Source organism: Colius striatus, chromosome 2 (assembly GCF_028858725.1).
Source record: "Colius striatus isolate bColStr4 chromosome 2, bColStr4.1.hap1, whole genome shotgun sequence".
NCBI classification, from domain to species: domain Eukaryota; kingdom Metazoa; phylum Chordata; class Aves; order Coliiformes; family Coliidae; genus Colius; species Colius striatus.
In genome coordinates, this window is record NC_084760.1 from 46,634,033 (window position 1) to 46,661,875 (window position 27,843).

General features: G+C 56.6%; 3 protein-coding genes across 3 annotated transcripts; 1 reads left to right on the plus strand and 2 right to left on the minus strand.

Moving 5' to 3' along the window:
• CHRNA2 (cholinergic receptor nicotinic alpha 2 subunit) lies at nt 1–6,036 on the minus strand. The gene is made up of 6 exons (XM_010199343.2): nt 5,969–6,036; nt 3,713–3,867; nt 2,997–3,041; nt 2,679–2,788; nt 779–1,877; nt 1–216 (listed from the first exon to the last, which is right to left on the minus strand). The coding sequence occupies exons 1-6, from the start codon at nt 6,030–6,032 to the stop codon at nt 91–93; spliced, it is 1,599 nt and encodes a 532-aa protein (XP_010197645.2). The 5' UTR covers nt 6,033–6,036; the 3' UTR covers nt 1–90.
• A 4,057-nt stretch (nt 6,037–10,093) lies between these two features.
• Nucleotides 10,094–13,716, minus strand: LOC133624921 (uncharacterized). The gene is made up of 3 exons (XM_061990179.1): nt 13,622–13,716; nt 11,745–12,223; nt 10,094–11,292 (listed from the first exon to the last, which is right to left on the minus strand). The coding sequence occupies exons 2-3, from the start codon at nt 12,215–12,217 to the stop codon at nt 11,136–11,138; spliced, it is 630 nt and encodes a 209-aa protein (XP_061846163.1). The 5' UTR covers nt 12,218–12,223; nt 13,622–13,716; the 3' UTR covers nt 10,094–11,135.
• Nucleotides 13,717–14,550: 834 nt separating this feature from the next.
• On the plus strand, nt 14,551–26,554 carry EPHX2 (epoxide hydrolase 2). Its single transcript, XM_061989818.1, has 19 exons — nt 14,551–14,723; nt 15,991–16,075; nt 16,205–16,364; nt 17,557–17,747; nt 17,862–17,984; nt 18,773–18,847; nt 19,116–19,211; nt 19,504–19,582; nt 19,806–19,840; nt 19,956–19,982; nt 23,011–23,096; nt 23,234–23,345; nt 23,617–23,691; nt 24,155–24,200; nt 24,286–24,388; nt 24,593–24,662; nt 24,741–24,821; nt 25,708–25,766; nt 25,881–26,554. Exons 1-19 carry the CDS (start codon nt 14,623–14,625, stop codon nt 25,963–25,965), a joined length of 1,689 nt encoding a protein of 562 aa, XP_061845802.1. The 5' UTR covers nt 14,551–14,622; the 3' UTR covers nt 25,966–26,554.
• Nucleotides 26,555–27,843: the final 1,289 nt, after the last annotated feature.

Sequence of the window (27,843 nt, forward strand, 5' to 3'; positions counted from 1 at the left end):
TTCCAGGGAGAGCAGAGGTTTCATCTGGGTGTGTGTCTGGGAGGAGGGAGCCTGCGTTTCTGCCCTCCCCATCACAGCCTGGCCTTGCCCCTAGATCATCCCTGCCAGGTAGGGTGGGAGGAAGAGCCCCACTGTGCCCAGCAGACAGACAATGATGAACATCCAGAGGAAGATGCGGTCGATCACCATGGCCACGTACTTCCAGTCCTCCTTCACCTGCCGAGCAGAGAGAGGTTGTGAGCATGGGCAGAGGATGCACCTCCCATCTTTCTGAAGATTTCTTGGGGTTAGGAGACCACCCAAGGCTTCCTCTGCATCCACTGTTTGCCTTGGGGTGAGCACATACCCCTGGGAAATCCTTGGAGTGGCAGGACTGGGGGGCAGACCTCTCCAGAGAGACTTTTTGGGGCACCCAAATCCCACCCAAGGTTTTCTGAACCCACTTGACTACAAATAGGGGTGCAGGCTCTGAGCAGAGTCTCAGCAGGGCAGACTGGGCCATCTCTGCTCCCCAAGGATAGGAGAAGGACCTCCAACATCCCCACGGGGACAGGAGCTGGAGGAACCCGTGGACTTGGTGTCTCCCTGGCCATCAATCTTCAGTCAATCAATCAATCAATCATCAATCTCCCTGGTCATCAATCTTCTCTCTGGCTTTGGGTCCTCAGCAGCCAAGGAAGCAACCAGGGCTCCCAGCACTAACCCCTCCCACGTAGGAGGAGTATCTAGTATGGGAGACTCCCCCCTCACCCTCCAGTCCTCGAGGGCACCCACTCACCGAGAAGTCAGCATCCTCAGCTCGCAGGTGGTCTGCAATATACTGCACCCCTTCCAGCGCCTTCATGATGGTGGGGGACAGCAGCAGTCCCCGGGCCGATCCAACCTCTTCTCCCTCCCCTTTGGGAGGCACCCGGGGGGCTGAGCCCCCTGCCGACACCTTCCCAGCTTGGCGCCTGCAGCCATAACGGCACTGGGTGTTCTGGCCGTGGGAGCCCACCTGGGACACACGGCTGGGGCATGTCTTCTCCTCCTCTTCCTCCTCCTCCTCTTCTTCCTCCTCCTCCTCCTCCCACTTGTCATCGACATCAGTCTCCAGCCAGCAGCGGGAGGTGCTGAGCCTGCTCCCTGGGAGGTCATACTGCCCCACGGGGTCTGCGGTGAGGAGAGGCAGAACTGGGGGTCTCTTCATAAAGAGCCACCGTGGGATGAAGTCGAGGAAGAAGCTCCTCACCCAGCGAGGCATCGTGTGGGTGCTGGGGGAGCGGTGGTGGACGTTGAGGACGAAGACGGTGATGATGATGGAGAGCGTGACGAAGATCATGGTGAAGAGGAGGTACTCGCCGATGAGAGGGATGACCAGCGAGGTGGAAGGGATGATTTCCGTGATGAGCAGTAGGAACACGGTGAGGGACAGCAGGACGGAGATACAGAGGGTGATCTTCTCCCCGCAGTCGGAGGGCAGGTAGAAGACGAGGACGGTCAGGCAAGAGATAAGCAGGCAGGGGATGATGAGATTGATGGTGTAGAAGAGCGGGAGGCGGCGAATGAGGAAAGAGAAGGTGATGTCGGGGTAGATCTCAGTGCAGCAGTCATACTTTTTGGAGTTGTAGGTCCCGATGGCATTTATGATGGCCCACTCGCCACTCTCCCAGTAATCTTTGAGGTCCACATGGTGATCCATGTTCTCCAGGTCTATTTTGGCCTTGTCATAGGTCCAGGAGCCGAACTTCATCTTACAGTTCTGCTGGTCAAAGGGGAAGAAGGTGACGTCGATGCTGCATGAGCTCTTGTAGATGGCAGGGGGCACCCACTTCACCTTCCCACTGGAGAAGAGATGGGCCTTTGTCATGTGAGTCACGGCAAACTCCCCATCAGCACTGCAGGGATGGAGAGAGGTGAAGGTCAGGGGAAAATGAAGACTCTATCCACCTTGTCTATCATCCCTAGACCGTGACACCATTCTCCTCCCCATCTCCTCTGTCCCAGTGAGGCCTCATCTGGAGTCCTGTGTCCACTTCTGGGCTCCCCAGCCCAAGCGAGACAGGGAACTGCTGGAGAGAGGCCAGTGCAGGGCTACCGAGATGCTGAGGGCACTGGAACATCTGTGTGAGGAGGAAAGGCTGCGGGACCTGGGGCTGTTCAGCCTGGAGAAGAGAAGAATGTGTCACCTGGACACATTCCTGTGCCCCCTGATGGAGGGGAACCTGCTTGAGCAGGGGCTTGGGCTGGATGAGCTCTGCAGGGCCCTGCCAACCCCCACCTTTTGGGGATTCTGTGATGCTGTGGTTTCCCCCAAGAATGAGGGCCAGGAGCTCCCTCAGCACTCACGGCTGGTATGAGCCTGGATTTGAGGCTGTAGGCCCATTGTGTGTCCATGCACAGTGCAAGATTCATCTTCCTGGCCATTGCCCAGAACACAGACACGGGTGGTAGCATGAGTACTGGATATGAGCAGAGGGATGCAAATGAATTTGCATCCTTATCAGTGGGGTGGGATGGGAGACAGGAGGCCTGAAGGATCTGGAAGCATCAGGGAAGGGAAGGGAAGGGAAGGGAAGGGAAGGGAAGGGAAGGGAAGGGAAGGGAAGGGAAGGGAAGGGAAGGGAAGGGAAGGGAAGGGAAGGGAAGGGAAGGGAGAGCAGGCCCTAGGGATGTCCCATCTCGACAGCATTACTGACTTGTTATAGAGTACAAGGTCAGGGATCCAGATCATCTCAGAGGGCACCCGGATGGAGGTGACATTGTCAAAGTCCGCCGGGTTCCAGCGCAGCTTGTAGTCGCTCCATTCCTGGAGGAAGACACAGAGATGAGGAACCAGGTGGCCCTGTGTCTGGCAGGACTGAGTTGTCCAATGCTTCCTTTCTCCTCCTCCTCTGGCATCATCCCTCCGAGGAACAGCACCACAAAGGTGCCACCAGGCCTCCTTGGGCATGGTCTCTCTACCTCAAATGTTGTCACTCTCCTGCCCTTGGCCCAGAGAGGGAACAGGCTCTTACCTGCTTCAGCCAGACATTTGTGGTCATCATTTGGTTCTTCTCATCCTGCAGTGGGAAAGAGGGAGAGAAGAGAAAGAGGAGAGGCAGGGAGAGCCCAAAGGTTTGTACCACCAACGAACTGGCTAGAAAATTACTGCTTTCCCTTTCTGCCCTCTGTAGTTCAGCTCCTGGGAGAAACTGGTACCAGTCCAAGTGCAGGAGAGGCTCTGTGTTCCCTGAGATATCTGCTCACTAGATGGCAGCAAGAAATAGCATTTGCAGCGACAGCTGAGCCCTGTGATGGGCTGACAAAGGGACAGTCCCAGGGAGAAGTAGAGGGAAGGATGAACGGGTGGACAGATGGATACGTGGAAGGATGGATGGATGAACGGGTGGATGGATGGATGGATGGAATGAGCGAGGCACAGATGGACAGAAAAGCCCAGAGGCAGATAGATGGTGGATAAGGACAGGGCAGGAATGGAGAAATGCAGTTTTCCTTGATGTTCTCCTGATGCCAGGGGAAGGGAGAGTTTGGGACAGAGAGGGGAGGTGCAGCTCCCCTGCTCATTGGAGGTCTGAGTGGTTTGTCACCTGCTGGACATGGCCAGAGAAGTGCTGCTGTCCCAAAGCCCACCTCCCATCAGTGTCTCCAGACTCTGGTCTGGCAGACCAGTGTGTCCAACTGGTGAAAAGAGAGGCACAGTGTGGGATATCCCCACCAGTGAGCTACTCACGACATCAATAAGCTGTGCGATGGAGAGCCCGAACTTCACGATGACAACATCAGTGGTGTTGGGCACCGGCCGTGACCAGCGGTTGTAGCCTGTGAAGAGGTGCTTGAAGAGCCGCTGTTCCGCGTGGCTGCCAGCCTCGTCTCGCAGGCAGGAGGCTGTGGGGATCACAGAATCATAGAATCCCCGAGTGGTGGGGGTTGGCAGGGCCCTGCAGAGCTCATCCAGCCCAAGCCCCTGCTCAAGCAGGTTCCCCTCCATCAGGGGGCACAGGAACATGTCCAGGTGGGTTTGGAAACCTCCCGAGAAGGAGCCTCCACACCCTCCCTGGGCAGCCTGGGCCAGGGCTCCCTATAACTTTTAACACAATTTAACACCAGTAAGAACAGCTGGCAAGGACTAGGAGAGGGACTTCAACCAACCAAGAGTGAGGGTTTTCTGGCCAGCATTGCAAGACTGACGTTTCACTTCACTCCCTAGCAGGAGCATGGGGTGAGTTTGAGGGGGGTAATTCCCCTCTCCCCATCCCAGACTGGAGTTTAGCATCCCTGCTTGCTACAGCAGAGAGGGAGCTTGCCCAGAATAGAATCATAGAATTCATTCAGTTGGAAAAGGCCTTTAAGCTTATCAAGTCCAACGACTAACTTAACGCTGCCATGATCACCACAAAAACAATGTCCCCCCATGGACAACTGTTACTCTCAGTGGGGTGCAGGGATGTGGAAGTAGGGAGTCAGTGGGCTTTCCCCTGTCCCATCCCATCTAGGAAACTGCTGGAGAGAGACCAGTGCAGGGCTACCAAGATGCTGAGGGGGCTGGAACATCTGTGTGAGGAGGAAAGGCTGCGGGACCTGGGGCTGTTCAGCCTGGAGAAAAGAAGGCTGAGGGAGGGCCTCATAAATGCTGAGAAATCCCTACAGGGTGGGTGTGGAGAGGATGGGGCCAGTGTTTGTTGTGTGGTGGCCAGTGCCAGGACAAGGGGTAATGGACACATGCTGGAACCCAGCAAATGCCAGTGGCACAGGAGGAGAAACTTGTTTGGTGTTGAGGTGAGGGAGCCCTGGCCCAGGCTGCCCAGGGACGGTGTGGAGGCTCCTTCTCGGGAGGTTTCCAAACCTGTCTGGACACGTTCCTGTGTCCCCTGATGGAGGGGAACCTGCTTGAGCAGGGGCTTGGGCTGGATGAGCTCTGCAGGGCCCTGCCAACCCCCATCGTTCAGGGATTCTATGATTCTATGATTCTAAATTGTTCAGCTTTGCAAGGTGGAGGGTGACCCAGTCCTTGGGATTGCTGCCAACTGCCCGGAGACCATCCCTGAGGCTGGGTTGGAGGCAGATTTGGGGCAAGCACAATGCTCTGCTCTGCCTAGAAACGGTCGGCGTTGGTCTTCGGTGCTGCCAGCCTGCGGTGCGTCGCTCGGCTGTCCTTGCTTACTGCAGAGCCACATAAATTTCCACCAGCAAGTCAATTGATGCTAAGGGAGGCAGGGAGGGAGGGCTTTGCACAGTGAAATGTAAGCAGAGATATTTGTACGGGTGGCTCTGCCCTGAAGAAGGATGGGAGTGCAGCTCCATAGCACGCCCTGTGTCCTGTGTAACCTCTCCCTGCTGGGCAGGCAAATCCAGCAAGGGCCCTGGTGGTTGTATTTTGCCCCAGGGATTTGAGGATCTTCGAGTTGCAGGGTCCCAAGTAAACGGACAAGCAAGCTGCCCAGCTTGTTGGTCTTGCATTCACAGTAGGTGGAAGCAAGCTCTGTTTTTCTTCCCAACCCTCCAAGATTCCTGTCTTGTGCAGGATGGAATCATTACCCGAGTAATGAGTGACAGGACAAGAGGAAACAGCCTCAAGTTGCCCCAGGGCAGGGTTTAGATTGGAGCTGAGGAAGAACTTTTTCTTCCCTGAGAGGGTTGTCAGCCCCTGTCCCAGGCTGCCCAGGGAGCTGGTGGAGTCCTCATCCCTGGAGCTATTGCAAAGCCGTGTAGCTGAGGTGCTGAGGGACATGGGTTAGTGGTGGGCTTGGCACTGTGAGGGCAGGGGGTAGATTTGAAGATCTTGAAGGTCCTTTCCAACTGAAGTTGTTCTGTCATTCTATGATCTGGAGGCCTAGAGATGATTCCACTGCTGAGAGTAAACTTGGAGTGGACTGGTTTTTCATGCTCATGCACCACAACACCCTCGGCATCCCCTTCCCTCTCCCCACATTTACTCCCTTCCCGCATCCCAATGAGTGACACCATAGGAAGGCAGAGCCACTCTTACCTGCCTGGAAAGTGATAAAGCACCATGTGACGAGCGGAGGGATGGCGTGGGACACCCACCCCATGCTCCCTGTGCTGAGGTCCCTGTGGACCTCCTCCCTGGAGCAGTTTTCAAAGCCTCCCGGGAGGGAGCGATCAGCTGAGATGATGGCGGGAGAAGAGGCTCAGTAGAGAAAGCCACCATGAGGGACCTCTGACTGGATGTCCTCTGTGTCCCCACCATTAGCGAGCACTGGAGGAGCCATGGATAGAGCTGGATGTGGGCTGGGAGAGCCTCAGCAAGGACAAAGCTGGGTCAGGCTGGGTGCGTGGTTCTGGATGCTCTGACAAGTCATTTGCCTTGAATTTCATTCCTGGAACAAGAGCAGAATGAGGCACCATCACCATGAGGCCACTGTGGTGCAGACTGGGGGATGGGACAGTTGTGCTGCAGTCCCTTCCGAGCTGCTGCCAACCTTGAGCAAGGCTTGGAGTTGATGCGAGCTGCCCTCCATGGCAGAGGCAAGGGAAGATGTCCCCAAAACATCATCTGTCCCCTTCATGAGTGCTCCTGGAGAGTGCAGGGGGGGGATCTGGGCAGTGTCGGTTGCAGCTGGGCAGCCTGAGCCCCTCAGTGAAAGGTATGGGGAGCCCTACTCTGCTCCCAGAGGACTTAAGAGTAGAGATTGAGCCCTGTGCTTCAACCTGTACTGGAGTGACTGGAAAATAACTAGTTTCCATCATCCTTCTGCCCTCCCTGACTCACAGATGGCAGGGGGTGAGGGACTGGGAAGTATTTCAGCTGCTGCAAGAGGCTGCGCCACCCCAAATGGGCCTCTGGGCCTGATTTCTTCAGTAACACCCCTGAGAAGGAGGATCATCCTTTCCCCATCCACCCTCATCCATCCATCCATCCATCCACTGATGTGTTTGGTTCCCCTCTCCAGCAAAGCAAATCTCTGCAGAGGCCCCAAAATCTGCTGCTGCTTACAAGGTGACTTCTCCAGGTCTGATCCATGCCTACAGGACCAGCCTCCTCTCTCCAGGAGACAACTGCTTCCACCCTCAAAGAGAAAGAGGTGTAGCACTGATGTTGCTAAACAAGATGCATCTTGAGTTTAAATTCCTTCCTGGACCAGTAAAATGATGAAGCCCTCCTGAAATCATCATTGTAGTTTTCAATTGATTAACACAAGGATGGTGGAGGAGGTGGGAGCAGAAACATTGTCCCCTGTGCTGAGCTAGTGAGAAAATGATGACTAGGCCTCTCCTGGCTGAGATATTTAAATATATCAAAGACTGTGGGGCGCTGGGGGAGCTGCTCCTCTCCTAGGATTGGTTATAGGATCATGCGAGCGGGGGTGTCATAGGTTCCCCCAAGCTCTGATGGGCGTTGGAGAGGGAGCCCTGGGTGATGCAAAGCTTTGCTGTGTGTGGCAAAAGGGATTTGAAGGGGATAGGAGTAGAGAGGAGCCCACACAGGACATGGACCCATGGAGATGGGGATGGGTAGCTGAGCGGGAAGGGGGCTGCAAGGGTGGGAGACTGACTGCACAGGACACCTCACGGTGCTACAGCACCGTACCTCGGTATCTTCCACCCTCCCCTCTCATCTCTGCTCCCTCCTCCTCGGTGCTCTTCCAGCAGCCCCGGGCAGTTCTGGCAGAGCCTGGCAGCAGGGTGGGCAGCCCGACACTCCTGCCCGACGTTCACCCCCAGCGCTGCCGCCTGTCCCCGCAGCCCAGCCGTCTCCCTGATGGATTTCCCCTCGCTCCGTCACACGCAACGCCCGATTTGAAGCAGCTGACCCCGCAGCAGAGATGATGCCCCTGCGAAACGCTGCCGCCCGCTCCCGGCCGACCCCTTTGCTGGAGGGATGCGGGAAGCTGCCCTGTGCGGATGCTAAAGTCTGGAGCAGAGGATGCCCGCGGCCGCGCAGAGCCCGGCGAAGCTCTCGGCAGCACGACTGCAGTCAGGGAGGCAGCCAGAATAAATAACTTCTTTAGTAGTTTTTGAAACTGGACAGAAGGGGCTGGTTTTTAAACCTGAACTCCATGCAGAGCTGGGAAACTTTGCTGCCGCCGCCTCCCCATCGCTCCCCGACCGGCCTCGGCACTCTGCAAACAGCTTCAATCGTGGATATTGGCAGGGAAAAACGGCTTCTCTCCTCCCCACCCATCCCGGATCCACCGAACCCCCTTACCTGCTGCAGGGAGAGCAAGGAGGGGGTCCCCGAAAGCCCCCGTTGCCTCTGCCGGGCCGCGGTTGGGATGCTGTGCCGCGGAGAGCTCTGGTGAGGACTGAGCTCCGGCGAAAGATGTCTCAGCTTTTACTCGAAGCGGTGGCGGTGACGACAGGGACTGGGGGAGGAGGGAGAGCCACGGCCAGGCAGGGAAGGAGGAGAGGCCGGGGAAGGGGGAGAGGATGAGGGGGAGGAAGGATGGCGGGGCATCAGCTCCCCTGGTCGGACAGGGCTGGATTTGCACCGGGATTTTCTCAGTGTCTTCCAAGTCATTAGGGGAGAGAGATGGGGATGTAGGGCTTTGTATGTGAGGATGGTGAAAGAAAGGATACGAACTGCTGTGAAGGAGCAGAGCCAGAGCAGAGAAAGGGCAGAGTATGCCCTGTATTGCAGGGCATGTTGCTTGGGGTGTTGCAGGGGACACGACAAAGGTCTCACACCAGTGGGAGGAAGCAAGGGGCTCCTTGCCCCAGTCGCCACCAGACCAGGCTTTCCCCACTTGCCCCACAGCTGGGAGTTTGGTGCCAACCCGCCGTGGGCAGGGCAGCTCCAGGCAGCAGTCACGTCCCCTGCTCTGGGGAAAATGAGGTGTAAGCCCTAAAGTTGACCCCACTTGCTTGCCCTCCCTAAAACACTGCCAAGGGAGGCAGTTGCAAAATTGGGAAAGCAAAGTCAAGACAACACCCAGCATCAACCCACCCTGCAGCCCTTCCTCCTGCCGCAGGTGTCCCCAATCCAAGGGGATGGGGACAAGGATGATGACAGGGCTTCTTTGGGCAGGGGAAGTGGTTTCCCATTGCAAAGAGGATGGGAAACCTAGAGCTCCCTGTCCTGCTCACTGACCTCCTGGGCAAAGACTCAGCCCTGTCCCCAAACCAACCTCTCTCCTTCCTTCCTGTTAGGAAATTTAATGTGCAACCTTCCTGCAAACAAAGGCCAGGACTGCAATTTCCAGCCCTGGAGGACCTGCTTGACCATTTGCTTTCCTCCCCCTGGGAGATAAATGAAGAGGCAGACTCAGGGCACCTGAATTTGCTTCTCCTCCTCCCACCCTGCCTCATCCTGCGTGCATCCCTGTGGCTGTCCCCACCACCCTCGGGATACAAAATACCAGAGATCCATGAGGAAGAGGACCACAAGGCCAGTCCAACACCATCCCACCACCCCACCAGCAGCTGAAGCCAAAGCCAAGCAGATATTGTGTTGTCCCGTCTCCAGACCCATGGGCAGGAACCTCTCACTGATGCAAACATCATGCTGAGGTGATCCAGCTGTCTCTTCAATGCCACGATTGCATCAAATCCCTTGATTTTGTAATCAGGAGTGCTGAGATTGCATCAAACCACCCTGGGAAACCTTCACTGCAGACAGTGGTGCAAAGCCACATGTTCCCATGCCACGGTGGAGAGCACTCAACCCACTGCCATGGACCAAGGCTGTCTGCAAGGCCAAAGGGAAGGTGTGGGGTGTTAAAAGGAGCCTCAAAACTGGGGCGATGGGGAGGGGGGATGATGGACTGATGGATGCCAGAGGGATAGGGAGTGACTGGGAACTGCAAGGGCTGCTCCAGGAGGCAGATCCGAAGGGAAGGGAATAAAGTAGAATAATGAGATGGGTTAAGACTGTAGTGAATTAATCAGGAGGAAAAAAACCCCAAAAAACAGACAGCCAACATTGATTTTCTGGGGAGGAAACGAGGGAGCTGACTATTGGGACAGTGGACTGAAGGCTGCGAGGCGGGAAGCGTAGAGGATGCTGAGGGAGTCCATCCATTTACTGGGTTCCTCATTGAGGTGGACTATTTTGGAGGCAGAGGGGCTGTTAATAAGGCAGATAAATCATCCATCCTCCTTTTCCCTTAGACAGCAGAGGCTGGAGAGAAAACAGACACAGGGATGACACTGGTGCCTGGCAGAGTGCGATGATGCTTTATTTCACTGCCTGCAGCTCCTGCGGCAGGGCTGCTGCCCTGGGGCAAGGATTCCTGCCTCCTGCCCACCCTTGGGTACACCGTGGGGGTAACAGAGTGCCTTGAGACTGGTGTGGCTGATGTCTCTCCAGCCTTCCCAGGAGAACCTCTGGTGATGAATTAACCACTGCCTGAAATGAAAGGGCCTGGGGAGGGGTTGGTGCCAGCAGCTGAAGATGAGGCAGTAGCTTGCCCAGGTGGGCAAGAAGGCCAGTGGCCCCCTGGCTTGTATCAGCAGTGGTGTGGCAGTAGGCCCAGGGCAGTGGCCGTCCCCTGTGCTGGGCCCTGGTGAGGCCGCAGCTCGAGTGCTGTGTTCAGTGTTGGGCCCCTCACTGCCAGAGGGACACTGAGGGGCCGCAGCGTGTCCAGAGCCGGGCAGCGGAGCTGGGGAAGGGGCTGGAGCACAAGTGTGCTGGGGAGGGGCTGAGGGCCCTGGCGGTGTTCAGCCTGGACAACCTCTGCAACTCCCTTACAGGAGGCTGTGGTTGGGGTTGGTCCCTTCTCTCCAGTAATGAATCACTGGACAACAGGGAACAGCCTCAAGTTGCCCCAGGGGAGGTTTAGATTGGAGCTGAGGAAGAACTTTTTCTTCACTGAGAGGGTTGTCAGCCCTTGTCTCAGGCTGCCCAGGGAGGTGGTGGAATCCCCATCCCTGGAGCTATTGCAGAGCCGTGTAGCTGAGGTGCTGAGGCACATGGGTCAGTGGTGGGCTTGGCATGGTGAGGGAAGGGACTGGGATTGAGGATCCGAAAGGTCTTTTCTTGGGTTATGGGTGTGATGGCATCGTGTGTGTGTCATGCAGTGGGCAGCAACCTCCTGTCCCCATCCCCTCCCAGCTTCAGACCACTCTGAAAACACCCTGTGCAACATCTCAGCTGCTGGGGTCAGGGAGATGAGTCAGGACACCCCAAAGGCAGGCTGTGATCTTACCAGCAAGCAAAGCCCCATACAGGGTGACACGAAGGTGTCCCCTCTGTCCTAGGGTTCGGCAGTGGTGGCAGCAGCGTGGGCAGCTGAGCTCTGCAGGCGCTGGCTCAGCTCGGCATGGAGGCGCTGGGCTGCAGCATCCAGGGTCTGGGCCAGCTGGCCAGTGAGCCGTAGCATGTGGGCCACCACACGGACACCTTTCTGCAGCCTGAGGGCAGGGAAAGAGCGGGCTCGGTGTCCGCATCAGCCTGCTCACCAAAGGGTGAGGAAGGTGATGCTGCAGTGCTGGGGGTCCTCAGCTTGGGAGAGGAAGGCACCTCAACTCCTCCATGGTGGCAAACGCTTCTCCATCCTCCCAGCTGTGCTGGATCACTAGTTTAGAAACGCTAAACCAACTTCTGACGTCCCACCTCCACACTGTCCTCAGAGCACCCCTTGCTGGCCCCATTGTGGTGGGTTGAGGGCAGGGACACATGAGTAAATATTAACAGCAGTTTGCTGAGCATCCAAACCCCACCTGACAGCCACCACAAAGGCTGTGAGACCCTTGGGGACATCTAGATCTCCTCCCCCAGTCTGGCTCCCACCCATGGAGTATGAGGGGAATCAGCTCCGCGGAGCATCTCCCCCATCGCTCCATCCTCTTCCCACGGCACTTACTTCTCCTTCTTCTCAGCCGTCTGTGGGTGATCAGCCTCGGCCACGTGAGCCTCCAGCTCCCTGCGGACGTTGTCCAGGCTCTCCTGAAACTCCAGGTTGGCTCCCCGGATGGCGGGCAGCGCCTCGGTGATGATGTCCTGGTAGCGGGTCTGGTTGTCCTCCAGCGTGGCTGCCATCTCCACGTCCTTCAGGTTGGCCTTGGTGTCCTGCAAGAGGTTCTTGAGGTGCTCCAGCTCGTCGCGAGAGGCGGAGGCGGGCGGCCCACGGATGCTGCAAGGGCTGGGGGTGTGGAAGGTGATGCCGCAGTGCTGGGAGTCACGGAGGGGGTCCCCATCCCAGCTGAGGTGGAACTCTGATTCCTCCATCCTGACTCTGGGTGCCACGTCCTCTTCTGATCCCCGCTGGGTGGTGTGAGTGGGGATGAGGGTGCAGACCCCCATCAGCAGCCACCAGCCAGAGCCCCCCAGGACCATGGTGTCCTGTGAGAGCAAAGAGAAATGGGGAAGGGGTCAAAGCTGTGGCTCAGAGACCTTCTGAGACCCTTTTGAGTCCCCCCAAGTAAGCATCAACAAAACCCCCTTATTTTTCCATGTATGTGCATCTCTGGCTGCTGGACTTGGGGATTTGGAAGGGGGCTGCACCCCATTCTCCCTACAACAAAGATGATGTCCCACTGCACCCCCTTTCTACATCCCCCCCGCCACAGCCCAAAGAGCGTAACAATGGGAAAACCGAGGCATGGAGGGGGTTAAGATAAGGTCTGGGATGAAGCTGGTCATGCCAGAGGTGGGTAGCTTGTCCCCCTAAAACACCCCTCCGGAGCCATGGGAGTGCAGGAGGCCGTGGAGAGGTTGCGGGTGGAGGAATCCGAGAGGGGAGGGAGCAGACAATACGGCTCTTTGAAAACCGCCACCGGAAAGCCTCGGCGCCGGCGAGCGGGTGCCAGAGGCTGCTGGCGCAGGGATTTGGGGGCTCGACGGGGTCCCCACCAGCACACCGCCTGCTCCCAACTGTCCCTGAGACCCTCTGCAGAAAGAAAAAGGGGGGGGGGGGCGAGGGGAGGTGTCTCATCACCCTCCTGGCTGCCTGCCAGCATTCTGGGGTGCAGTGAGCCTTCTCAGGTCTCAGGCCAGCACCTGGCAGGGTGTTTTTTCCATTTGGAGCAAAGGACCCCAAAAGAGGGGAGAAGAAATAGGGAGGGGGACGACAGAGCAGCCCGGGAGCCGTTTTTCCCCTTCCCCGGCGGACACCGTAGCGGCGCGGGGGCTCAGCCCTGCCCGGAGCTGGCCGCGGCTCAGAGGCGTAGCCGCGCTGGCATTTCACTGGCACCAACGCTGCCTTGTTCCTCCCGGCTCTTCTCACCAGAACAGCAACACCACAGCAACTTTTTTCCTTTCTACCCCAACTCCCACCCCCGCAAATTCAAACCGCTCCCACCTTTTAGCCAGGGAGAAGCCGGGCTCGGCGTGGCGGCAGATGCGACTCGGGGGGCACTCGGGGGGACGGCGGCCCCGCTGCCCGCCTCGCTTTTGCGGTGAGACGAGGGGCTGAGCCGGGAAAAGCCTTCTGGAGATCGGAACGATGCCAGAAATCAGGGGAAAGGGTTTCACACATCACACCCCCCACCCCAGGAGGCTCCCCTCAGGGGTCCCAGGAACGGGGGGGAGGTTGGGAATGAGGGATGGGGGATTCCCGAGCTGCATCAGCGGGATGCTGCTGCTAAATACACGCCTGGTCGGGGCTTGAGCCCTCTTAAAATACCTCTGCCCCCCACCCCCCCGTAGCCATCCCAGTATGGAAGAAACCCCTGCGTCTCTGCTGCGCTGCGGTGGGGAAACTGAGGCAGGGGCCCCTCCCGCCGCCTCCGCCCCGCTCACCGCTCCGCGACGAGCCCGTCCCGCCGCGGCGGCTGCCGGACGTGGGGTCGGCCCACGCACACGCACACGCGTGGCCACGGGCACGCCGCGGCTGGCACCGGGCTGGGGGGCGTGTGTGTGTGGGATTGTCGCATGTCCCTCCCCCCCCAACCCGCGACTGCCTGTTCGGGAGTTGTCCAGGCAGCGTGCACGCATGTGCATCTATGTGCTTGGCGTGCAGAGAGTGCACACGCGTGTTCGAGGTCCACGCAGGTACTCAGCAGCGCACAAGCGTGCTGTTTGCACACGCATGTGACGAGTGTGCTCAGCGTGCACAGGCGTGTCAGAGGGGTGCACACACGTGTGCACACACGTTTCATATCTGCGTGCAGGTGCATTTATAGGCCTGTGCATGTGCGTGTGCGTGTGTGCATGCGTGTCTGCATGTGTGATGCGCCTGTGCACGCGTGTAGGTGTGCACATGTGCATGTGGACATGTATGTGCACGTATTGGTGCATGAGTGCGTGTACGTCGGTGTGCACACGTACATGTGGACATGCACGTGCTTGTATTTGTGCATGAGTGTAGGTGTGCACATGTGCATGTGTGTACATGCATCCGTGCGTGCGTGTAGGCGTGTGTGCACGTGTGCATGCGTATGCGTGTGCACGCCTGCAGTGCGTATCTCGGGGGGCTGGGGCTGTCCAGGCTCCCCGTTAATGTCAGAAAATGCGAGTATGGTCAAACCCTCGGTGAGCAGCGTCGGAGAGCGGGTGGAGAAGAGAGCACCCGCGTCAGCCAGTGCTGCCAGTCCCAGCTTAGGGGTGGTGCCGGGTATCCCGCAGCCCCGTGGGGGTGTCCGAAAGGTCCCCTCGGTGGCGGGCGGCAGGCGGCGGCGCTAGGACCCAGCGCGGCGCCGGGGCAGGGGCGGGGCGATGCCGCGGCCGCAGAGCCCCGGAGGCGCTTTTGCGGTGTTGGCGGCGGAACCGCAGATTCGGGCTCGGGGACGGGGGCGGCTGCCATGGCGCGGTGGGCCGTGTTGTTCGACCTCGGCGGCGTGCTCTTCAGGCCCGGCCTGCAGCACTTCCTGGGCTCCTGCGAGCGGGACTGCGGTCTGCCCAGGTACGGCTCGGCTCGGCCCGACCCGGCCCGGCGGCACTCGCCCGCCCGCTCCTCAGCGAGTCGCCGCTTGACCGGAGAAACGAATTGACGAGGCAACAATATACTGTGCGTGCGGCCGCCGCCCGCGCGGCTTGTGCGCGATTGGGGTCTTCCCCCCGTCAGAAGAAGGACAGGACTGAGTTTGGGGAGCAAGTTGGGGGCCCTCGGCCTGGGCGTGGGGTACAAGTCCTGTGGGATGTTTGGTATATGTGGGATGCAGGCTGGGGACCCTCTACTTCTACGTGGGGTGCAAGTTGGGGTCCCTGTGTATAAGTGGGGTGCAGGCTGAGGGGGATCCTGTCCTGGATGCGGGGCACCTGCTGGAGGGAGATTTGGGGGAAAGGAAGGTGTCTCTTGTGGGTGTTTAGCACAGGCCAGCAGTTAAAAATAATCCCTAAAGAGAGGATGATTACCATAGGGGATCCTGGCAGAAGCACTAAGAGCAACTCACAATTAATTACGGTGATTAATCAAGCCCATCCTTGCCCCAGCGCTGAGACCTGACGCAACTCAATCCATGAGCTGATGAAACCTGAAGCGTTGGACCTTCCCAGGCATGTCCCACAGAGCCTCTTGGGCCATAACCAACCCATTGCCAGGTTCTGTCTGTTTGCCTCCCCCAACACGTCAGGATTGCCCTGCGAGCGCGTGGGTGTCCCAGAGAAAAATTAACCAGCCAAAACGCTGGAGGACGTGGAGCAGCTGGAACAATAAATTCTCAGATTATCAGGCCATCAGTCATATTTTTTGCTTCGCTTTAGAGTTAAAAAAAAAAACCCAAAACCCTGACAGCGATCCTGCTGGAACAGGTAAAGCTGTTTGATTTTTAACTGAGCTCCGCGTTTTATTTAGAACTTTGTCCTAAAGCCAGTGGCTGTAATCATGTTTTATTGTCAGCGGAGAAGGCCTTTTCTGATCTTGTGATAGGGGGAAATTAGTTTTCCCTGAGCTACAGCTCACAAAATACCTTGCTTTTTGCATTTTGATCGGGTTTTTGTCTTCTTCCTGGCAAAACTCGCTGCTCATCTATCTGCAGGGCGAAGTAATTGAGCTGCCACTGAGAAGAAATAAATGGGCAGTGATCTCCCAGCCCTGGAATGAAGTGATGCTCCAGTGCTGGGGAATGATGGAGGATGGAGCTGTGTATCCCTGGCATCCTCCTCCTCATAGCTCACCCCCAGAACTAGTGTCCCCCTCCGCATCTGACCTCTCCTCCTTTGCCTGACAGGAATTTCTTACAGAAGGTCATGTTCGCTGGTGGCTCCAACAGTCCTTATGCCAAAGTGATGAGGGGACAGATCACCCTGTCCCAGGTGAGCCCTCGGGTACTACCCATGGAGTGTCACCTGGGGCTGGGGAAGGAGCCAAGGGGCACAGGCTCCAGGATGGGCTGTATTTAATTTGGAGAGGGGCAATGGAATGAGAGTGGAGGTGTTTTCCAGCTCTTTTCGGAGGTGGAAGAGGGCTGCAGGCAGCACGCCTCCGCCTCGGGCATCACACTGCCACCCACCTTCACCATCGCCAGAGCCTTCGAGGAGATGGCAGCCGAGGGGACAGTCAATGCCCCCCTTCTGCGGGCAGCAAGGGTGCTGCGGAGGAACGGTGCGTGCTGGGGGCTTTGGGGCAAAGGCTGCTGAGGGAAGAGTGTTGCTCTGCTTTGGAGCAGATCTCTGGCTAGTTCCACCATGGCGGTCCTGGTCCATCCACTACAAGGGACTGTGTCCACTATCAGTCCCACCATCAGGCGCTGCTTGGTCCCATTACAGGGTCCCTACTCAGTCCCACCATCAGGTCCTGTTTAGTTCCACCATAGGGATCCCTGCTCTGTCTGTCATCATCATCAGAGCACTCCCTCAGTATATCTTATGAGCTGTTCCGAGCTCTGCTACCTCGTCCAGCAGATGTTCTCGCTCAGGCAGCAATGGGCAGAATGCTGGGGCCTTCTGTCTGAACCATGACCAGTCCATTGGGTCAGTCCTCAGCATCTCAGTGTGTCTGAGATCCAGTTCATGCCTTTCTTGTGTTGGGAGGGTCAAGCCTTGCTTTCCTGGGAGTCAAAATTGGGCAAAATCTGCCTATGAGCATCCTTTGATCTCCTACTGGAGTACCCTGGTCTGGACAAAGCCTGGCAAATTTAGGATGAGAAGGTTCTAGAACCTGTGCTGGGCCCTGGTGAGGCCGCAGCTCGAGTGCTGTGTTCAGTGTTGGGCCCCTCACTGCCAGAGGGACACTGAGGGGCCGCAGCGTGTCCAGAGCCGGGCAGCGGAGCTGGGGAAGGGGCTGGAGCACAAGTGTGCTGGGGAGGGGCTGAGGGCCCTGGGGGTGTTCAGCCTGGACAACAGGAGCCTCAGGGGAGACATCATCACTCTCTGCAACTACCTTGACAGGAGGTTGTGGTGGGAGGGGGTGTCTGTCTCTTCTCCCCAGTAATGAATGACAGGACAAGAGGAAAAAGCGTGAGGTTGTGCCCCAGGGCAGGTTTAGATTGGAGATTAGGAAGGGCTTTTTCCCTTAGAGGGCTGTCAGCCTCTGTCCCAGGCTGCCCAGGGAGCTGGTGGAGTCCCCATCCCTGGAGCTATTGCAAAGCTGTGTAGCTGAGGTGCTGAGGGACATGGGTTAGTGATGGGCTTGGCAGGGTGAGGGGAGGGGTTGGACTTGAGGATCTGAAAGGTCTTTTCCAGCTGAAATGATTCTGTGATTCTATGAAATAAGGCTGTGGAGGAGAGGCAAAATCAAAGGCTCTGCAGAGAGCTGGGGTGGAGAAACTGGGTCTCCTTGCTCTGCCTTTCCCAAGGATTTAAGACCTGTGTCCTCACCAACAACTGGGTGGACGACAGCACAGGGCGGCTCTTCACGGCCACGCTGATGACGCTGCTGCGCCGCCACTTTGACCTGGTGATTGAGTCCTGCCGGGTCGGGGTGCAGAAGCCCCATCTGGAGATGTACACCCATGCCCTGGATGTGCTGCAGGCAAAGCCACAGGAGGTACCACCATCACCCCAAAAACAGAGCATGGAGGAGACCCCCTCCAAGCACGCAGAGCCCAGTGACCTCACATCACTGGGGTGCTGAGCACAGCTCTCACTGGTGTATCTTCAGGTCATCCTCCTGGATGACATTGGGGAGAACCTGAAGCCGGCCCGGGAGATGGGCATGGCCACCATCCTCGTCAGGGACACTGAAACCGTCCTGAAGGAGCTGGAGGAGCTCTCGGGTGTCCAGGCATGTGGAGATAGTTTCTTCTCTGCTCTCCTGGGGATCCATGGGAGGGAACATTTGAATAGTTTGTGTTGGAAGGAACCTTAAATCTCATCTAGTTCTACCTTCCACAATGGGCAGGGACACCTCCCACAACACCAGGTTGCTCCAAGCCCCATCCAATGTGCACTTGATGGATGGACTTGGACTTTTGGGGCTTGCTGTGGTGCAGTGCTGGGGCAAGACTTGCAGGTGGCTTTGGAAATGAAGGGGATGGGGGGTGTGATTTCCTGCAAACTCTGCCCACTCTCCAGTAACCTTGGACCTGCTAAGCTGTGTCCATCTCACACATGTGGAACTGAAGAAGTTCAGCCTAGAGAAGAGGGGGCTGAGGGGAGACAAGATCACTTTCTGCAACCCTTTGACAGGAGGCTGTAGTGAGGTGAGGGTCAGTCTCTTCTCCCAGTAATCAGTGACAGGACAAGAGGAAATGGCCTCAAGTTGCCCCAGGGCAGGTTTAGATTGGACCTGGGGAAGAGCTTTTTCCTTGAGAGGGTTGTCAGCCCCTGTCCCAGGCTGCCCAGGGAGGTGGTGGAGTCCCCATCCCTGGAGCTATTGCAAAGACACGTAGATGAGGTGCTGAGGGACATGGGTTAGTGGCGGGCTTGGCACTGTGAGGGAAGAGGTTGGACTTGAGGAGCTTAAAAGTCTTTTCCAACAAAAACTGTGACATCCCACCAGCAGTGTGGAGGTGGGGCTGTCGTGTGGAGGTCTGGTCTCTCTCAGGTGCTCACCTCGTGTCCTCACCACAGCTTCTCTCCCAAGATGAGCCACTGCCAACAGCGTGTGATCCATCTGACGTGACCCATGGCTACGTGTCCATCCGGGTAGGGTGGAGGGGACTATCTCAGTGACAAGGTGTTTCTGGGCTTGGCAAAGTTTGGGATGGGGAGGTTGTGGAGCCCTGTGCAATGATTTGCCCCATCATTAGGATCTTTTCCATCCACCCCAGGGGTTAAAGCTTGCTCGTGAGTCTGTGGGATGTGGGACTGGAAGGGAGGGTGGGCTCCCACGCCTGATGACTAGTGGTGGAAGAAGGGTTGGGGGGTGAGGCAGTGCCACCTGCAGCTGGTGAGGCCTCTCTGTCTCTTCCAGCCTGGTGTCCAGCTGCACTTTGTTGAAATGGGGCACGGCCCTGTTGTCATCCTCTGCCACGGCTTCCCTGAGTCCTGGCTCTCCTGGCGCTACCAGGTGATGGAGGGGGCGGGGAGGAAGGTGGACTATAGGAGTTGGTGGTGGGATACTGGAAGGGATGCATGGCCACAGCTCCTGGGGCTGTCCCACCACCCTGCCTTCAGCCTTGAGGGACAGAGGGGACAGCCCAGGAGTGTTCTCCAGCCTTGCCAGCCCATGTCTGCCCTCCAGGGGACATCTCTGGCCATGCTGGGGTGGGCAGATGTGAAATAGGTGCTGGTGCTGGCAGAGAGTGGAAGGTCTGGGAGGGATCTCTACATGCTTTGGAGGTGGCTCCTTTCCCTTCTAGATCCCAGCTTTGGCTGATGCTGGCTTCAGGGTGATCGCTCTGGAGATGAAGGGCTACGGGGAGTCCACAGCCCCACCAGGTGAGCAGGATTTTGGGGGGCATAGGTGGGGGGACAGAGGCTTATGGGGCTGGAGCTGCCAACCCCAAGGCCAAAAGCCAAGAGGAAGTGAGTAATGTTGTCTTCTCCTCGGGGGTGGAAACTGTCCTGCTCCTCCTGCAGCCCCAACAACTCAGGTGGATGCAGGATACATCCTTAGAAACACAGGAATGTTAAAATGATGGTGATTATATCTTTTGTGCAGACATAAAAGAGTATTCCCAGGAACAGATATGCAAGGTAAGGAGCTGCAGGGTGCGGATGTGGGCAGGAGGAGTGCAGTGTGGAGGGTGCTCTGGGCTGTTAAGGCATGGTCCTGAGCAGGATCTGACCCCTCCTCTCCTCCCTTCACCAGGACCTGGCAGTTTTCCTGGACAAACTGGTGAGCAACCCCCTGTGATGGGTCTCAGCCTCTTGGCAAGGTTTGGACATGTGATCCCCCAGCTGCCTTGTGCCTCTTCCTTCCCATGCAGGGACAACCCTGGTGACGTTGTCCCATGATGGGACATCTGAGGTTCCTGGTGACCTTGGCCCAAAACCCTTGGGGTAACATGAACCCCGTCTTGGTGATCCCTGTGGTTGTGAAATTAGAGGTGGAGACGTTTGTACAACACAGTGCTCATTGGAAGAACCCATCATGGGAGGGTCTCCAGATCTGTGTCACCTTCTCCTGGACTTTATGTCCTTGCTGAGGACATAGAGATGGGCAAGTGGCACCAGTTTGGGGTTGAGAGAGTCTTGACGGTGAGGCAGAGAGGAACCTCCTGAGGTTCACCAAGGGCAAGTGCAGAGTCCTGCACCTGGGGAGGAACAACTCCCTGCACCAGGACAGGCTGGGGGTGACCTGGTGGAGCAGCTCTGCAGAGAGGGACCTGGGAGTGATGGTGGGCAGCAAATAAACATGAGCAGCAATGTGCCTTCATGGGCAAGAAGGCCAGTGGCATCCTGGAGGGCATGAAGGGAGTGTGGGCAGCAGGTGGAGGGAGGTTCTCCCTCTCCTCTGCCCTGGTGAGGCCTCATCTGGAGTCCTGTGTCCAGTTCTGGGCTCCCCAGCTCAAGAAAGACAGAAAACTGCTGGAGAGAGGCCAGTGCAGGGCTACCAAGATGCTGAGGGGACTGGAACAGCTGTGTGAGGAGGAAAGGCTGCAGGACCTGGGGCTGTTCAGTCTGGAGAAGGTTGAGGGGGGGCTCATCAATGCTGATAAATCCCTAAAGGGTGGGTGTAGAGAGGATGGGGCCAGTTTTTGTTGTGTGGTGGCCAGTGCCAGGACAAAGGGTAGCGGACACAAGCTGGAACCCAGTAAGTGCCAGTGGCACAGGAGGAGAAACGTGTTCAGTGTTGAGGTGAGGGAGCCCTGGCCCAGGCTGCCCAGGGAGGGTGTGGAGGCTCCTTCTCGGGAGGTTTCCAAACCAGCCTGGACACGTTCCTGTGCCCCCTGATGGAGGGGAACCTGCTTGAGCAGGGGCTTGGGCTGGATGAGCTCTGCAGGGCCCTGCCAACCCCCACCAGTTGGGGATTCTGTAGGGCAGTAAGATACTCATGAAGAGTACTGGGTGCATCTCCCCCTATCCCTTTTAAACCTCAAACATAGCAGCTCCCAAATGACTAGGGTGGCCAGGGATGAAATCTGCCTCTTGGCACAGCTTGAGTCTGGTGTCATCTTGACATCTCATCCACTTGGGTTTGGGGTTCTCAGCAAGTCTGACAGGAGGCTGTAGAGAGGTGGAGATCAATCTCTTCTCCCCAGTAATGAATGACAGAATAAGAGGAAACGTCCTGAAATTGTGTCAGGGGAGGTTTAGATTGGAGCTGAGGAAGAACTTGTTCCCTGAGAGCATTGTCAGCCCCTGTCCCAGGCTGCCCAGGGAGCTGGTGGAGTCCCCATCCCTGGAGCTATTGCAAAGCCGTGTAGCTGAGGTGCTGAGGGACATGGGCTAGTGGGCTTGGCAGGGTGAGGGGAGGGGTTGGGCTTGATGATCTTGGAGGTCTTTTCCAACCAAGATGGTTGTACGATTCCATGACGTGAGTTTATGGCATCCCGTATGGATGGGACTTTGTCTTTCCCTCCTCCTCTGCTACTATCGAGATCTATCCTGCTCCTTTGGAACTTCTTTTACCTTCCCTGTGACAACCTGTGGGATTTGGGGGAAGATAAAATGATGCTTCATGTGTTGTTCTGGGATATAGAAGATGCAGTGGTCCAGGAGCCATCACTATGGCAGTCAGGAACCGTGGGGTGAAACCCGCCAGCACCGGGGCAGATGTGCTCAGCCCTACATCAGAGTTGGGAGAGGCTGAGACACCATCTCCCCAAAACCTTCTCCCCTCAGGGGGGAGCCTCAGACGTTGGGCTTCACAGCATCAGACAGCAGAGCTGTCCTGAGCATTGTTTGCCAGGAGGGAATTTTAATTACAGCTCATTATGAACCAGCTGGTACATTGTCAGGATCGAGGGTTTTAATTTGATTTCTTTATAAGTGCCCAGAGGGGTCAGAAAAATGGAATAGAGATGGAAAGGGGGTGGAGGGGGTTGGGGAGGGATTTATCCTGGGAGTTGTTCCAGTGCAATGGCAGTGATGGGGTGGAGGAGGGGGGAGGACCCATCTGGGTGATCCCAGGGGATGAGCAGCCTCCAGACGTGTTTTCAGTGGATTATATCAACCACCTTTTTTCTCTGGAGGGCCCGGGTACTTGAAATGTTTAATTAAATCAGAGCAAATTGCTTTGGGGAATCAGGTAAGGCTTGTCCCTTATGAGGAGAAAAAGGGAAAAAAAACACCAACTCATACAAAGGACTAAAAAAGAGGAAAAACAAACAGAAAAGGGAGAGGGGGGTGAAATAAACCCACAAGAAAGGAAGGGAAAATAGGAAAGCCCACAAAAAAGGAAAAAACACGAAAAGTGGTGGGGGAGGGAAAAAAAGGGAGTAAAAAAAAAAAAAGAGGGAGAAAAGGGAACCCACAAATGGAGAGAAATGGGAAAAAAACTACAAAAAGAGGGAAAAAGGAAAAAAATATTCCAAAAAGAGGAGAAAAAACCACCAAAGGGGTAGGAAGATAAAAACGGGGAAATGGGGAAAAAAAGGGGGGAAAATCCACAAAAAAAAGAAAAAGAAACAGAAAAAACCAGGAAAACAAATCCACAGGAAAAAATATAAAAAAGGGGGAAAGGAAAAAAAAAACAGAAAGGGGAGGAAAAGGGGTGAAGCAGGGGGAAAAAACATCAAAAAAAAGACTGGAAAAAAGCCACTATAACAAAAACACTCATGAAAAGAGGAGGAAAAAGCCACCAAAAAAGAGTGAAGAAGGTATAAAACACACCAAAAAAAAAAAGGGTAAATAAGCTGTTTTAAGAAGGGAAGGAAAATGGGAATGTTTGTGTTCTGTGCTGTTTTACTCCCTCCCCACAGGGTATCCCGCAGGCAGTGCTGGTGGGCCACGACTGGGGCGGTGCTGTGGTATGGAACATGGCTCTCTTCTACCCTGAGAGGGTGAGGTGAGTGCTGTCCCTCCCCCAGACACCCACCCAGGGGCTCTCCCAGGGATATTGGGCCCTGCAGAGCAGCCTCAGCTCTCAGGAGCGCCCCCTGGGACCCCCCACATTGGAGTATGATGCTGACTGTGTTGCCCCAGGGCCGTGGCCTCGCTGAACACCCCTTACCGGCCCGCTGACCCCACTGTGGACATTGTGGAGAAGATGAAAAGTTACCCTGCCTTTGACTACCAGTTCTATTTCCAGGAGCCAGTGAGTCCAAGACTTCAATTTTGATAATCTCTTTTAACCCCCTCACTGAGTATGGGGCTGTGCCCATTTTGGGGTCCCCAGCTCTTGAGCCACAAGGCACCGTGGGGGTCTCGCTGTCTCCTCAGGCTTGTGGTCCCCCTCCCAGACTTTGTTTCCATATTGGACCATCCCCAACCTCCACTCGTGCCCCCGGGGGGGTTGGAATAGGGGGTGGGGTGGGTTCCTGGGGAGGGTTGGCATGACCCCCACTGCTTCCTTCTGTCCCGTGTAGGGCGTTGCAGAAGCAGAGTTAGAGAAGGACATCAGCCGGGCCCTGAAGATCATGATCCGCTCCACGCGCCAGGAGGTAGGGATGGGGCTGAGGGGTGGGAGCAGGGGCCTTCACAGCCTCAGGTCCCTTCCACCTAACCTCTGCCAGGGACCAAAAGCTTCAGGGATGGCTTTGCAGTGACCCTCAGACAAGCTGCAGCCCATCTGCCATCCTTTTGCTGCCTACTGGCAGGGTCCCAGCTCTGCAGCCCTGGGCTGCACGGTCAGTTCCTGCATCCCTGCTCCTGTTGGGTCCCAGCTCTGTGTCTCAGGAGGGCTGTGTGGTTGGTTCCTGGATCCCTCAGGGTGCAGCCATGCTCAGTGTCAGCTTCCAGCTCCATGTCTCAGGGCTGCACAGTGGGTTCCTGCATCCCTCAGGATGCAGCCATGCTCCATGTCAGCTCCCAGCAAAGAAGGGCTCAGCCCCTCAAGTCTGCGTGTCCGCTGGGAACCTCCCCAGGCACATTGCTGGTCCCTGCCCGTGTCCCCTCTCTCTGCAGGATCGACTGCCCATTGTACCCAAATTCCACGGGGTCCAGGAACGAGGTAAGGGGAGAAGCTGGGAATGCCGTGGAAGGGGAGACTGAGGGTGGGGATGCCATGCTGGATAGTACTGTGCTGCTTCTTGCAGGGGGGCTGCTGGTGGGCTTGCCAGAAAACCCCCCAGCCAGCCAGATCCTGCATGGCCCCGCGCTGCAATACTACATCCAACGCTTTGAGAAGTCTGGCTTCAGGTAGGGGCAGGAGTCCAGGTGGGTGGTGAGGAACCCCCTATAGAAGAGGGACCCTCAAACCCACTAGAGCCTTGTTTTATCACCCCAAGAAGGCAGAAAGCTGCTGTGGGGGAGGCTTTTTTTGTGGGCTGTGGGATGGTCTCTGACACAACGTTGGCAGGAGTTGAGGCCCAATGTCTCCAGCCCATTCACTCTCTCTCCCAGTGGCCCTCTGAACTGGTACCGCAACATGCGACCCAACTGGCACTGGGCCCTCTCTGCCAAGGACAGGAAGGTGAGGGCTGCTCTTGTTGCTGGGGGAGCACTTGCAAACCCAGCACCGTCCTCACCTTGTCACATGTGTCCCGTATAGATCATGATGCCAGCACTGATGGTCACAGCTGGAAAGGATGTGGTGCTGCATCCCAACATGAGCAAGGGCATGGAGGAGTGGGTAAGCCAGAACTGGTGTGCACTGAACCCATTCTGCTTCTCCAAGGTCTCACCACGGAAGAGCACCAGGGCAGGTGCATCATGCCAGGATGGGCTGGACTTGACCCAGAACTGGAGACATCACTTGATAAAGGGAACAGGCTGATATGGCGGGGGAGAGGGGGGTATTTGTGCTGGGGTGGAGCAGCTGGAAAGCTGCCCAGAGGACAGGCCCTGAGGGAATTTGGCCAACAGCAGCTAAAGATGAGGCAGCAGCGTGCCCAGGTGGGCAAGAAGGCCAGTGGCACCCTGGCTTGTATCAGCAGTGGTGTGGCAGCAGGCCCAGGGCAGTGGCCGTCCCCTGTGCTGGGCCCTGGTGAGGCCGCAGCTCGAGTGCTGTGTTCAGTGTTGGGCCCCTCACTGCCAGAGGGACACTGAGGGGCCGCAGCGTGTCCAGAGCCGGGCAGCGGAGCTGGGGAAGGGGCTGGAGCACAAGTGTGCTGGGGAGGGGCTGAGGGCCCTGGGGGTGTTCAGCCTGGACAACAGGAGCCTCAGGGGAGACATCATCACTCTCTGCAACTATCTGAAAGAGGATTGTAGTGAGGTGACAAGACAGGAGCAATCAGCCTCAAGTTGCCCCAGGTGAGGTTTAGGTTGGTACTGAGGAGGAACTTGTTTCCTGAGAGGGTTGTCAGCCCCTGTGCCCGGCTGCCCAGGGAGCTGGTGGTGCCGTGTAGCTGAGGTGCTGAGGGACATGGGTGGGCTCAGCACTGTGAGGTCTGTGGGTGGACTCAAGGAGCTTCGAGGTCTTTTCCAACCTGAATGATTCTATGCTTTTCCAAGAGGGGTTTGCTCTTGCCAAAATAAGGAGCATCCCCCCTTTTCCCCTCTTCTACATCCCTCTGAAGATCCCGCAGCTGCGCCGGGAGCACCTGGAGGAGTGCGGCCACTGGACACAGATGGAGAGGTACCACAGCCTATGCTTATCTTTACTTCATGGGAGCTGGCCTCCCTGGGGCCACTCCTTCCCTCCCCACTCCTGTGCTACCCTTCTGCCACCTCTGTGCTATCATTTCCCCAGGCCAGCGGCGCTGAACAGGATCCTGGTGGATTGGCTGGAGGGGCTTCCCCCCGATGCCCCCCTGCACAAGATCTCCAAGCTGTGAGCAGGGCCAGCAGGCAGAGCCTTGCCCTGTGCCTTCCCCCCTCCCTGGCTTCAGTGTGCCTTCAGGGTTGAATTTTGACCTTTAGAGCTTGATTTTTGCCTTTAACTATGGATTTTTGCCTTTAGGGCTTGATTTTGGCCTTTAAGGCTTGGTTTTTGCACTTAGGGTTATGTTATGTTTTTGCTTTTTGGGCTTGGATTTTGACCTTTAGGCCTTGATTTTTGGCCTTTTGGGGTCAATTTGTAATTTTTTTGGAGAGTTGATGGTGGGGAAATGATGGGTGAGCCAGGGCTGGGAGGAGAGTGGCAGAAAGTATCGCCTCTGCTTTATGCAGCTAAAGGGGGTCCTGGTGAGCTCTCATGGGGACTCTGGAGTGTTGGGAGGTGGTTTGGGGCTGGACCTATCCTTGTGCCATGGCAGGGGATGCCACAGCACCCCAACTCCATCCCAGGAGCTTCTCTTGCTGGGTTTGGCCAGTAAGTCCTGGATTGTGTCTGCTTGCACTCTGTGGATGAGTTTAATGCACTAATAATTCATGCTGCCTGAGAATTCACCTTCTGCCTTGTTATGTTGAGAAATAAAGCACAAAGTGACTGGCAACACCTCAGCTCTCCCCCTAAATCCTTTGGCTGCAGGTTCATGCACCATCTCACCGCCTCATTCGCTCCTTGCCATGGTGCCAGGACTCAGCTATTGCCTTCAGCCACTTTGCCCTGAGCTACCAGCCCTTCTCCTGGCCCCAGCAGACATTAGAAACAGCCATCCAGGACTGGGTAAGGGTTTGGGAAAACATATTTGGTATTTTCCCCGGCTCCAAATTCTTCCCAGCCCTCAACTATTTTCAGCTGTGGTTTTGTGGTTTGTCTGAATCTGAGTCCTTCCCTGCTCTGCCAACAAGCCTGGGGGAATGTTTTGCAGCTGGATGCATCCCTGAAAAAGGAGCTGAGTGGATTTGGAATGGCAGGGAAGAGAGGAAAGAGAAAAGAAAACAGGCCCTGTGTTGGCAGCAAGAGGTTTAAACCTGCTCCCTCCAGGCTGGAGTTCTCCAGAACCCTGGTTGCCATCCTCTTGGGGCTTGCTGGCAGGGAAGGCAGCCTGGGGAGTAGGTTTGGGAACTGCTTTGGAATCAGCAGATGAAATGAAAAGTCCAAGAGCATCTTCTCCCAGCAGGCAGGAGCTGTGACCAAGTACCTGCCCCTGAGCCCTGCCTGGAAAACCAGGCGGGTGCTGACAAAAGAGCCTCTCCCATGGCACTGGCATCTGGGTTTGTGGGGTTTAAAAGGTGTTTGCAGCCTCCAGCCAGCCCACACTGCCCCACTGGCCGCTGCCAAAGGCCTGGTGTGGGTGATTACAGGGCTGTGGCAGTGCTCAGCAGCTCACCAGCCATCCTGCAGATCCTGGGAGTGAGTTGAGGAGGGAGGAGGACATCCTCAGTCCCTACAGGTCCATGCTGCTTTGGTGCATATGCATCCACCATCTCCCTGGGTGCTCGTGTCCTGGCTCCTCAGATGCTCATGTGCTTGGTCCCCTCAGGTGCACATGGCCATGTTCATGGGGGAGCCATGGCCTTGGCACACTTCTTCAGGCCCCAGGGTGCCTGAGTCCTTGATCCCCTGGGTGATGTATCTCCAGTCTCTGCAGGTACTTGTTCCCTCTGATGCATGGATCCCCGAGTCCCTAGGACACATGTGTCCCTGGTGCCCTGGATACATGCATCAATGTCAGGGCATGTTGTGTTTAACAGCTTTATCAAAGATCTGGATAAGGGATCGAGGGCACCCTCAGCCAATTTGCAGATGACACAAAGCTGTGAGGGAGGGTAGATGTATGTGAGGGAAGGAAGACTCCTCAGAGGGCCCTGGACAGGCTGGAGCTATT